The sequence below is a fragment of the Nyctereutes procyonoides genome, unplaced genomic scaffold, assembly GCF_905146905.1.
Source record: "Nyctereutes procyonoides isolate TBG_1078 unplaced genomic scaffold, NYPRO_anot_genome, whole genome shotgun sequence".
NCBI classification, from domain to species: domain Eukaryota; kingdom Metazoa; phylum Chordata; class Mammalia; order Carnivora; family Canidae; genus Nyctereutes; species Nyctereutes procyonoides.
In genome coordinates this window covers 8,298,381-8,311,303 of record NW_026575025.1, presented here as the reverse complement: position 1 = coordinate 8,311,303, position 12,923 = coordinate 8,298,381, and the positions used below count along the sequence as shown (strand labels likewise).

Genomic DNA, 12,923 nt, shown 5'->3' with positions numbered 1-12,923 from the left:
AAGATGTTTTTTTTTTTTTAATTTTTTATTTATTTATGATAGTCACACAGAGAGAGAGAGAGAGAGAGAGGCAGAGACATAGGCAGAGGGAGAAGCAGGCTCCATGCACCGGGAACCCGACGTGGGATTCGATCCGGGGTCTCCAGGATCACGCCCTGGGCCAAAGGCAGGCGCCAAACCGCTGCGCCACCCAGGGATCCCCAAAGATGTTGTTGTAGGGAGAGAGAGAGGCTGGGAGAAGCTGCTGTCTCGGACAGGTGGGTGCTGCTACCCACCTGCAGGGACTCTGAAGAGAAGCAGCTTTCAGCAGGCCAGGCCGCAAAGCGAATGTGTGCCCTCTGTCCGTACGTGCGAACGGACAAACTGAATGTCATCTTCCCAGCTGAGTCCCATTATGAGAACCAGGATACACCCTGCCGTGGGGGCTTTGGCATAGAAGAAGGGGGCCCCTGCAGGCAGGGCAAGAAGCAAGTCTTTGGGGCTGTCAACAGCAGGCCAGACAGGCCCTGAGCGGGGCAGGCATGCAGATCCACGGGCCCAGCGGCTCTCAGGCCCCCACCTCGGTGCTGGTGCCAGTGCCCATGGGAGGGCGTCTCCCTCCCCTCCAGCTCCGGCTCCTCCCTCAGCGCCCTTTGCAGCACGGCCCCCAGGGGCTCCTGCAGGCCCCGGCGGCCCCGGCGGCCCACCACGAAGTAGATGATGGGATTGGCACTGCTGCTCACGCTGAGGAGAAGGTCGCGATGTGGTGGAACAGAGACTTCAGCCCCAGGGGCAGGAGCAGCCAGTAGAAGAGGAACCAGCTGATGCCAAGGGGCAGGGCGCAGATGAGGAACACCAGGACGGAGGCCAGGATGACCACGTACAGTCGCGTGGGCTGGCGCTGCCGCTGCCACTGCCGAGAGCTCCTCCGCACCAGCACGAAGAGGGTCATGCTGGATGCGGTCATCACTGGGGTGAAGACCCCCATAATGAGGGTGCTGAAGGTGGAGTCCACTATGAAGCACTGCTCATTCTTGAAATGCCAGAACTTGCTGCAGAAGAACGAGGCCAGCATGTTCATCAGCAGGAACACGGCCCAGAGCACGGCACGCACCACGGCTGACAGGTGCTGGGGCTGGTGACACTTGTACCAGATGGGGAAGAGGACAGACAGACAGCGCTGAGTGCTGATGGCCGTCAGCAGGCCCAGGCTCACTGTGTAGGCAAAGTACTTCATTCTCTGCATCACCTCATAGGCCAGCAGGCCGTCTTCTAGACAGATGGTGATGGCCGTGCAGAGGAGGAAGAGGAGGTCAGCCACGGCCAGGTGGAGGATGTACGTGCAGAAGGGGGTCCTCTGCATCCGGCAGGTCAGCAGCCAGATCACCGGACTGTTACCCATAATGCTGCACACGCAGGTGGACATGGCCAGGATGCTCAGCACCACTTGAGCCTTGGGGCTGTCTGAGGAGTCCAAAGTGGGGTGGTATTCTCTGCCCACCGCAATGCCATGTAGGACTTCCCTCGTGGGGCTGTATGGGGCATCCAGCATGGGGCTATATGGGGTGGACTTCAGGATCTGGCTGCCGTTCAGAGTCTGGCTCATCCTGTGGAAGGTAGATGGACCAGTGTGAGATTCTGTGTTGCTTGGGCCTCAGGGGAATTCTGGAAGCCGTGCACCCCAACTTTCCTGCTTCAGGGCTCTCACCAGGGTTCTGTTTGCAAGAAACCACAACCAGGAGGCTTGACCTGTTGCCCACTACCCTGACTCCCACTGGCTCCCACTGGTTCCCTGCTGACTCTACCACCCCCACCATGACATACCCGAAATTGTTTTAGATGTGCTTTGTCAAGTTAAGGGGTTCTCTTGTGTTTTGAGTTTATTTGTTTTAATCACGATGAAGTGTTGACTTTTAGCAAAGGCTTTCTGTACATCTATTCATTTCATCAACTTCCCCTATACAGCTCTAATCCTATGAAATTGGCACCATGGGGGCAATTATGTTTGATTACACTCCTCACTTTGCAGCACACAATGAACATCAGGTCATTTAAAACCACATTAAACTGTTGTGTGTGTGTTTCCATCTTCATCCCCATCCCAGCCCTGCTGCCCTCTTGTCCTAACCTGTCTAACATATGTCCTTGGACCTCCAGCCATCTTTCCAAAAAAGGTGGGTGCCCATAAGTTTTTTAATTTACAGAAATATCATTGTGATTTAGAATTTATGCTACTTTTCTTCACTCAACACTATGTTGTTGTTGTTTTAAGGATATTTATAGGTGGCTGTATGGAAAAGTTGTGTTTTGTTTTAAATTTTACAGTGTACGTTAGCCTCATCTTACCTATCCACTTCTTCAGTCCCAGGATGGTAGAAATGCTGTGTCCAACATCCTCATGCCTGTCCCCATTGGATTCAGCTCAGGATTTTTCTGGGATGTTCCGGGAGTGGATTGCTGGGCCAGAGGACATGTGCGTGCTTAGCTTCACTATTGTCTGCTTCCCTCCCTGGATGGCTGCATCAGGGCTCACTTCCACCGTGGGACAGGAAGGGTCCTGTTTCCTCTTTCCCTCATCAATAATTGCTGCCATGTGCTATCCTAATTTTTGCTAACCTGATGGCCACAGAGTGGATTTTGCTGATGTGTGAACTTGCATTTCACTGATGACAGCGAGCTTGAGAATCAGTTCATTTACCCGCCGTGTAACCTGAACCACCAGCTCAACAGCGGTTGCCCGTTTTTCAGTTGGGGTACCTTTCCTTTCCCTCTTGATTTGCAGGCTTCTGAATCCTTGCTGGGTTTAGACCCTGCAGGTGTCATTCTCTGAGAGCTCTCTTCCGTATGGTAGCTTACTCGGTTGTGAGCTTGAGTGTGCTGACGTGCTTGATTTTGATATAATCAACCCCCATACGTGTTCATCCCAAAGTGTTGCAGCTTTTGGGTCGAAAGTCATTTCACGTTCCTGGGTGAAAAGGAAATCCCCTTGTATTTTCCTCTGTTACTTTTATACTTTTTTACTTCCAGAATTTGGTCTTGAATCCAGCTGGAACTATTTTTGTGTGGGATAAAGAGAGGATACAGCTTAATTTTTCCTCCATGTTATGAGCTAGTTTTCCCAAAACTGTCTCCCAGACAGCCTGTCTTTTCCTTGTTGACTTATCAAGTTCCTGTTTACACACACAGGACTCTTTTATAACTTTCTGATCTGGGTTTCTCCATTCCTACACACTTTTTATGCGTGTGTGTTTAAAATATATATATGGGGGCAGCCCTGGTGGCCCAGCAGTTTAGCGCCGCCTTCAGCCCGGGGTGTGATCCTGGAGACGCGGGATCGAGTCCCGCGTCGGGCTCCCTGCATGGAGCCTGCTTCTCCCTCTGCCTGTATCTCTGCCTCTCTCTCTCTCTGTCATGAATAAATAAATAAAATCTTAAAAACAAAATATATATATTATGGTTTTGTGTGAGCTCTGGGCATTGTGTGACTGACAGTCACTCAGTACCTGTCCCTTGCCCTTTTCATGAAGTTTCATCCTTTAGGGAGACCACCGAGTTCTGCCTGGCTTTCCCCATTTTGGTGCCACTGTTCAGAGAGCACCTCCAGGCAGAAAGCCGGGGTGATCACAGGGCTCACCTCTTATATTTCTCCTCAGAGTTCACAGTCCTGGGGGCCTCTTGTCCGATATCTGAACACAGTTGTGTCTTATATTTTCTCCAGTGTTCTGGTTATTTACAACGGGAGGGCTGGTCCAGCACCAGTTCCTTCCTTGTGGCTAGAGACAGAAAAGCCTCTATTATATTTTCCTCTTCATCATTGCTGGTGTGGAGGAACACTGTTGATTTTTGTCATTTTTATTAATCAGGCGAGTGTCCTGATTTGTTGTACCATACCTATCAGTTTTTCTGTTGACTCTCATGATTTCCTGTGCGGCTATGCTCAGGCCTCTAATTTCTTTTTCATGTCTTATAGCATAGCCCAGAACATCTAGTACTCTGCTGAGCAATAGTCAGAATCAGGCATACTTATCTCCTCCCTAATCTTGAAGTTTCTCTATCAGATGTGTTAGTTAATCAGAGTTTGTGGTATTTTCTGGTATCAAGGTGAGAAAAGTTCCCTTCCTCGTTGTCTGAGAGTGTTTATCATAAATGATGGAATTTGTCACAATTTTTTTTCTGCACCCACTTAATCACTTTCTTTTTTTCCTCCCTTTGTCTATTTATGTGGTGGATATATAGTGGTAAGTTTTCTGGTGTTTATTCATCCTTACATTTTTAGGTTAGACTGTTTCTAGTTTGCTCTGGACACCCTTGGGTGTCCTGATTTTGTTCAGAAAATTTTCACCCATGTTCATAAGTGAAATTGGCCCATAATTTTCCCCTCTGTTACTATCCTTGTCTGTTTTTTATTTCAAGGCTGTAAGATTATATACTTGTTTCATAAAATGACTTGGAGAGCTTGCCTTTTTTCTCTACCCTCTAGAACAATTTGTATCATGTAAGGATTATCTTTCTTTGAAGATTTGGCAGAAGGTAAAGCCATCTGGTCTGGTAATTTTTATGTGAGCATTAGTGGACATGCATAGCTTTGTAAAAAGCAATTACAACTGTGATTTATTTACTGGTTTAGGTTTATTTAGATTTTGAATCTCTTCTTGAGTTAGAGTAGGGAATATTACTTTTCTGGAAAATTATTCTTGCTTTCTGGTTTTACATTTATTGATATAATACTCTAAATACTCTACACAGTATTTTCTTATTATTTTTAACCCCAATTTCATCTGTCATTTAAAATTTGTGCATTCATTTTTAAAAAAATCAGTTTTCCAAAGGTTTGCTTTTTCAAGAACTGCTTTTTTTAAAATCATCTCTATTACTTCTTTTGCTTCTGATTTTCTTAATTGATGCTTTTACTTCTTCCACTTTTTTGGATTTACTTTGTGATTGTTTTTTCAGCTTCTTGTGTTGAATGCTTAGGTAATTTTCAAATGTTCTTTCTCTAACGGGTATTTAGGGCTATAGATGTACTCCTAGTTATTTCTTTAGATGTTTCATGAGCTTTGATATGTAGTATCTTCATTGTTGTTCACCCCTAAATATTTAAAAATCGAAAGCCACTTAAAATATTTAAAATTTAAATTTTCATAAATTCATAACACTACAAATATTTTTATCTGCTACAAATAAGTTTTGTCATTTTTCCCTTCATTCTTTTTGAAACTTTGTTAAGTAGGTACAAACCCAAGATGATCCTATTATCCCGGTCAAGTGTATCTTTTATGTCATGGCCCTCTTCATTTTAATACTTAGATTCACTATCAGACATTTGGCACTGGCTTCTGTCGGGGATTCACAGGATTTCACTGGTTCAGGAAAAGGTTTGTGATGGGGCTCATGGCTTGGAGATTTGGCATCATGCAAGTACTTGTAAATTCAGACTCTATACCTGTGAGTGCTGCAAATTTGGGGCTTTTGCTACTCAAGTCAATGCTGACTCTGCTCACACACTTCCCACAGTCTCAGGCAGAGGGTTTATGTTTTCTCCTGCATTTCTTTGTATCCACAATGGGAGCGTGGGTGGTACCATGACACACAGTTACCAACCTCCATAGGTGCCTTGTCATTATAGTCAGGGGTCCTTCCCTCAGGTTCCACAGAAATTAAAATAATATCTATCAAATGTATACGTGTATAGTGCTATATGTATGTAACACATATGGATATACAATAGCACATGTACATCTATATGCACACACACGTACATAATACGTATACACACAGCACAGATACATGTATAGATAGTACAGATACATACATAAACACAGCACATATGCACATACACACATGGCCCAGGTGCACACATACACAATATGCACATACATGTATATACATGTACATGCACACAATACATGTACGGCAATGGCCACGACAGACAAAGCTGATTCTCACAGAACTCACAGTCCAGGGGAGGAAATATAACAATACATACAATTATCCTTTACCCCCCAGAGGGGTATATAGCAATGTGGGGACCCAAAGGGCAGGTAGGGCTTGAAGAGGACCTGGTAGAGGCCAGGTGGAGGGGTTGCTGTGAGGGACCCATTGAGGTCCCTGCAGGGGGACCCCTGGCCCCTCCCCAGCAGCAGAATGCAAGCGATCCATCCCTGCCCACTGCTGGGCTCAGCGAGGGAGAGGCCACACAACCCCATGCTAAGTAAGGAGTGTCCGGGCCTCACTCTCAGGGAGGGAAGACATGGGCCTGTACCTGCTGCCATTGCCACCCCCTGTCCCATGCCCGACCCTACCTCTGGGTGCATGCAGAGCTCCCCTCCCACCCCCTGCTCTGGTCAGGGATCCAGGGACCTGGACAGGGGCCCTCAGAGTACCTGGGCTTCTTCCCAGTGGTCTCTAGATAGCCCACCGACAGGGACGGAGGGCCGACCAGGCCAGTGCTGTTCTGGGGCCTGGGCTGCCAGGCATGGCTTGCCACTGCCCCCAAGGGATGCTGCTCTGAGGGGAGACCATCGACAAGCAAGAGTATGAAGCTTCAGGTGTGGCTAACTCACAGAGGTCGTGACAGCTGCTGGATAGGAGCTTGTGAAGAAAACGCTCACAGAAGGCAGAGTGTGCAGGGTGGGAGGGGAAGGTGGTGTCGGTGGGGCGGCTCCAGCTGCAGGGACCCCAGACACGTTGAGGAGGCTGCTGTGGACTCGGGGAGTGTGGGTGACCTTTTGAAGGGGTTTGTTGTAATGGGCAGGTGGGTGGGGAAGGCAGAGAAGTGGGACCAGGAGGCTGAGGTTTGAGCAGTAGTGTTGGGAAGGCTCTCACTGCCCCTGGCATGTGGTCTGGAGCCACTAAGCAGAGGGAGAACTGAGGGTGCAGGTGAGGCCACGGCTGCAGGGGGGTCCTGGGGGCAGTGGCGGTAGGATGGGCAGGTGGCTGGGAGCTGGGCATCGCCCAGGGGAGAATTAGGGAACCCGCTGGGTGTGACCCAGGCAGGAAGGCTCCTCCTTTCCTGCAAAGAAAGAAAGGGTCAGATATTGGGATTGAGGAAAGAGAGGAGGGATTTGGGGGGTCAAAGTGAGAGAGGACCTCATGCTGGCTTCTATTGACCAAATTGTGTCTCCCTCAAACCATCCGTTGAAGCCCCAAGCCCCGATGTCAGAGTTAATTAAGGTTAAATGAAGTCCAGAGGGTGGGGCTTGATGCAATAAGATTAGTGTCCTCCAGAGACCAGACACTGGAGCTCCAGGTCACTCTTCCTCCGCACTGCTTCCTTCCCTCTGATGGGCTTGTCCCCAAGCTCTTGGGTGTGTCACTGGGTCTGTGAGCGCCGGGGGCAGCCCTGCATCTGGCTTGTGCCTCTCTGTGTCCTCCCGGCTGCTGACCCGATCTCTGCACGTAGCAAAGCCTCAGTGACGACCTGCCGTTGGTGATAGTTTAAGATATAGTATCTGTTGAGTTAGCTTTAGTATTCCTGTCCTCTGAAGCTTTTTTGAATTTTTATCTACCCCACTGAAGACTTAGAGGAAGGGATCATTTCCCGCTAATAGTGTTTCTCCTTGTACTTTTTTATTTTCTTTTTTTAAGATTTACTTATTTACTTATTCATTCATGAGAGAGAGAGAGAGAGAGAGAGAGAGAGAGAGAGAGAGAGACATAGGTAGAGAGAGAAGCAGACTTCTTGCAGGGAGCCTGATGTGGGACTTGATCCCCAGACTGTGATCACGCCCTGAGCCAAAGGCAGATGCTCAACCGCTGAGCCACCCAGGCGTCCCTCTCCTTGTACTTTGAACATGAACAAAGTTATCTGGACGAGGTGGTAAAACGGTCTTTTTTTTTTTAAGATTTATTTATTCATGATAGACACAGAGAAGGAGAGAGAGGCAGCGACACAGGCAGAGGGAGAAGCAGGCTCCATGCTGGGAGCCTGACGCGGGACCCGATCCCGGGCCTCCAGGATCGCGCCCTGGGCCAAAGGCAGGCGCTAAACCACTGAGCCACCCAGGGATCCCAAAACAGTCTTATTTTAAAAGACCTGCACAGTGAAGAGGAACTAGGTTTTGCCTTCACCCTGCGTCTCACTGTGTGTGATTACACCCTTGAGGGTTCCTTTCCTCAACATTTCCATATAATGTTTTTATATTAATGAAAGTCTATTACCTCGTGGTCCTCATGAGCTGCTTTTCCCAAAACAGATCCAGCTGTTCTTGGACCCCTTCCACACCTGGACTTTCCAGTGGCACAAGCCAATCATGGTACTGTGAGCCTGAGTTCATCCGCGTGTATGCACCTCAGTGGAGATTTTGTCACTTGCAGCCAAGAATCCTAACCGGTGGGGAAACTCATACCTGGAAGAGGCATGTAGCAAACCCTGCCCTCATATGTGCACTTGACTGGGTCCTGGTGGGTGACAGGACTGTCAGGCCCCACGTGCCACCTTAGGCCGCGTGTGTCAGGAGGCAGATCAGCTCTGCTTCCGTTCCCAAGGCTCACATGGGTGTTGACAGGATTAAGCTCCTCACAGTTCCTTGCTGGCTCTTGGCCAGAAGCTGCCCTCAGCTCCTCACCCTGGAGCATCTCTGGTTTGGCATCTCACAGCATGCCAGCTGATTTCATTAAAGCCAGCGAGGGGGACAGTCTGCTAGCAAGGTGGAAGTCACAATCTCACGTAGCCTAATTATTTTTGTCCCATTCTATTGGTTAGAAGCAAGTGTCCTGGTCTGGCCCAACCTCACGATATGAGATCACATGTGAGGCTGTGAGGGCCGGGAGGTGGGTGACAGGGCACCATCTTGGATTCTGGCTACCATGCTGCACCTTGCACTGGTTCCTGCCCAGTATGGAATATGCAATGGGCTAAGCATGCATGGTTTCTGTTCTTTCCTTTCCTAAATGCAATTTTTAAAGAATCACGGTTATTCCACTGTGAATTGTGCGTCTTGACATTGGCAGTCCTTTGCTGTATTGGTCCTGGAGAACGTCTCTCTGGATCCCATGGACAGAGATGCGAAAAGCCCACAGGTCCTGGGCTCAGTGCTGGGGAGGCAGTCCCCAGAATTGACTTTGGATCCTCTCTCTTCCTGGGGGGGAGGAGAGTGCATAATACAACTATGCATTTGGGGTAAGAGCATTTAGAATCCTCTGTGGGAAAGAAGTGAGTGTGGCAGAAATCACTCATGGAGTTTCCCTGGTAGGTGAATCAGTAAACTTCCTAAAACACCCACATGCCCCCCACCCCAACCCCAAGCTAGATCAAACTCAGTTTCTGTTTCTTATCCCCAAGAGTCCTGGCCAACAAGCTGTTAAAATCTGCCCAGGAAGCAGATCCGTCATCTATAACCTATATATGGTGCAAAGCAGAGGCAGGTGGTCACCCCAGGCTGCAGGCAGGGTCAGGGTGGGGGGCTGGGTGCTCTGGGGCACTGGGACATTTTTGTTCTTTGGGCAAGGATGGGAACATTCCACAGACTGGTTTGGTGAGGACACGGGCTTACATACATGTCAAAGGACATCGAGCTATATATTAAATGGGTTCATTTTATTGTACGTAAATTAGACCATTATTAAATCAATCACAAAGATTTTTTTTTTTTTATACAAAATCTGCCTAAGTAGGTGAGCCTTCTTCCGAATTGCCAGGAAACTTTGTGCTGGCATTCTGACTCATGGGAGCAGACTTTTCCATGAGTCTTCGTTCTGTGAACTGTGGCGTGTTGTTGTTCTCTCGAGCCCCCACTGGCTTCCCATGTGAGCTCACTGTGCTAGCATTCTGAGTTGCTCCGATTAGGGAAGATCTCTACGATGTGTTTTTGTAGCTTCCTGGTCTTGTGGCCAACATGTTTCAGGGTGCATTTCCTTGGGCTGGGCTTCTTCCTGTCTGTGGAGAGGCTGGACCGTATGTGGACCCATTCCTTGGTCCCACCTTCTAGAAGGACCCTGTGGCTGGCTCCTGGGAAAGACAGAGTGTCTCGGCGGAGGATTCTGGACCAAGATGTGCATGCGCATAAAGATCTCGGGCTTCAACGTTCTGGCCCCAAATACAAAACTCAATTATCTCAAAACCACAGCTGGCAGGGGATGGGAAAAAGTGAGGTGGATGCCAGAGAGGCATTCCATTTCGTCTTACAAAGACAGGACGTGAAGACGGGAAGAGGCCTCAGCTTTCGGGCCATGTGCCGTGCTGTCTGCTGAACACATGTCCCCTGCCGGTCCCTTGCCTGCTCCGGCCACCAGCAGCCTGAGCCTGAGCTGTCCCCTCCTTTGGTCTCCAGTGATGGACGGTGGCCTCTGATAGGGCCAATCTGGGTTCTCCTTGGGCTGTGATGGGCCTGTCCTGTCTACTCCACGCGGTGTCGCTGGGGCCCCAGCTGCCAATGCTTTGCTGCCACCAACCAGAGGCCTGGATTCCAGGGCAAGCAGACAGCCACCAGGGCATTTGGATGGTGCCTGGGGCTCCACGCTGGGTGCTTGCAGGCTGTAGGTCGAAGCCCATCTGTGCAGATTAGATGAGCTCTGCAGCTGGAGCTCTGAACTGGGGGCCCACTGCACACAGTAGGTCCTCCGCAAACGGCAGTCCGTGCTTGAGTCATCGGGGCTCGGGATTAGCTCTTTCCCCTAATGTCCCTCCTTCTTGGCCACCCTGCTCCCTCCAGGCCAGCTAGCTCCCACCCCCCCGCCTGACCAGGCATTTAGGACAGCTCCCCCGGACTGTGCCTGGAATGTGAGAAAAGCCAGGCCCGCGGCTTGTGGGTGGCAGCCCCGTCTCCTTGGACTTTCCACATTTGGCACCTGTTTATCCCTTTCATCATCCAGGAGTGTGCTGGTGCACTCACTTGGTGCTGTGTGGACAGCTGTGGCTAGAAGGAGGGCCCCTTCACCCTCTGGCCCATGTATCTGGGGGTGGCAGCAAGTCCCACTAAGTAACAGCTGGAGCAGCGGGCTAGGGAGACAAGTGCTCCTTCCCTGTGCGCCACCTCTGGGCCCCTTGGTGGGTGGGTGGCGACACCTGCTCCCTGAATTCCGCTGACCCGGAGGTGTCAGTGGGTGGATGGCCAGAGCCCTCGCTGCAGACAGTTCCGGGTGGATATCATCTGATGCCTGGGGCTCTCCGCTTCCTGCCTTTACCAGACAGCCAGAGAGAAGGATGCTGGGGTTGAGCCTGGCTGAGCTGCTGTTGGTGGGGTCAGCGGAGGCACATCTGCCCCACCCCTGCAGCCAGCTCCCTGGCCCCTTTATTGATTCAGTACCAAAGTGGCCTCCCCTCCATTAGCACAGATGAGAGGTAGCCCAGGATGTGGGCGGGATGTGCAGGCAATCCTCCGGGGGGTTGGCAGGAGAGAATCCCCTGGAGAAACTGTAGGGTCCGCACCTGAGAAAGGTTCAGAAGCTGGGAGGGGCCGATCCCTGGGGTTCACCCCCTACCCTCCCAGGCCTAGCACCCACTAAGCACGGGCAAATAGGTGTTCCCTGGGGGGCCAGCCCTTCCCTGACCTCCAAGCCCTGTGGCGAGTGAGGGCTGCCAGCCTGACCTTTGGGCCTGGGCTCTGAGCGGCTGCAGCTGGACCCAGGGAGGGTGGTCCCTTCAAACTCCTTGGGGAAGGATGGGGGTAGCTCCTGGCGGTGGACTCAGGGCTGGAGGCCTCGGATGGGAGCTCCTGAGAAAGAGGTGAACTCCCAGAGACGGGGATTCACTGGGTCCCCAGGGGGTGGCTCCCTGTAGGCCCCCTTGGCCCCTTTCAGGACTGGAAAGCATTTCCACCCCATGGAGGGAGGCCTGCTGGTAGAAGCTTTCCCTGTGAACGGGTCCTGCCCCTTGAATGTGTCCTCGGGACCCCACTTTGCTTCTTTGAGTCCCCAGAAGTGTCAGATGTGAGGCCTCCAATCTGCTTTTCCAGGATTCCTGGACTGGCTTGTGGGGAGGCATGGGGGAGTGTGGGAGGCTGGGGAGCATGCACACCAGGCTGGGGGGCGGGAGAGGCAGGCACACTGACTTCCACTTGCCTCCAGACACACAGGATCCTCTCTCTGCAGAACAGTGACCTCAACTGGAGGAGCATCTGGGATTGTTGGGAAGGAGAGCAGTGGTCTGGAGAGGTCGGCAGGGACGAGGGCAGCCACCTGGGGGGCTGGTCACCAAGAAATGCTCTGGGATGACTAGGGTAATGCAGAACACGTCCAAGGTCTTCAGCGGAATGCCAGCCCCCAGACAGGCCTCTAGGAGCCTGGTGGCACTGCTGCTCCCCAGGTGGGCAGGCAGTTGGTTCCGTTAGCCACCTGCCCTCTCCCTGCCCTTGCCCTGGTCTCAGCAGACAGGGGCCTGCTCCCAACCTGGGCCACTGGTGCCTCTGCCCTGGTCTTTCCTTGGGCCCATGAGAAGGTTCCCCTCAGAGCTTCCCCACAATGGGGCTGGGATCCTAGGCTGGACACCTGGAGCCCAAGATGGGCCTCTTTGGGGGCTGGCTGGAGGCAAGGGGGCAGTCGGGGAGCCTCTGGCCTGGCCCCAGCCCCTGCCTCAGAGAGTATGGGATGCAGAGGAGCATTCTGGACAAGTAGCAGTAGGAGAAGCAGCAGCAGCCCAACCCAGGGAGCCTCTTTGTGGACACGCTCTGCTCCTTATAGGCAGGGACTGTATTAGCCAGCACAAGGCCTGGCACTGAATAGACCCGTGATGAAAACTTTGCAAGGGGAGCAGGGGCTGCTGAATGGGTGAGAAAGGACATAGGCTTTAGCCGACAGGACAGTGTGGCTGACCAAGGCTCCATCAGAGGGGTGGATACCCTGCCAGGAGAGAGAACACTCCAGAGGTGTCGACAGGCCAGCCCGGAGGCGGAGCACAGGAGCTGGGGTCCAGAGCAGGGTGGGGGGTGGTGGGCGGGGCAGAGCACAGAAAGGCGCCCAAGGACCCTCACTGTGGGGCAAGAGCATAAACAGGAGACAGCAGGAAG

The 12,923-nt window shown here is 51.5% G+C and overlaps 1 protein-coding gene across 1 annotated transcript; it reads right to left on the bottom strand.

Annotated features, from left to right (window-relative positions):
- Positions 1 to 392: 392 nt before the first annotated feature.
- On the bottom strand, positions 393 to 1,585 carry MRGPRD (MAS related GPR family member D). The gene is given in 2 exon segments (XM_055315149.1): positions 393 to 727; positions 730 to 1,585. Coding segments are annotated over 2 exon segments (1,191 nt in total).
- Between the last annotated feature and the right edge of the window lie 11,338 nt (positions 1,586 to 12,923).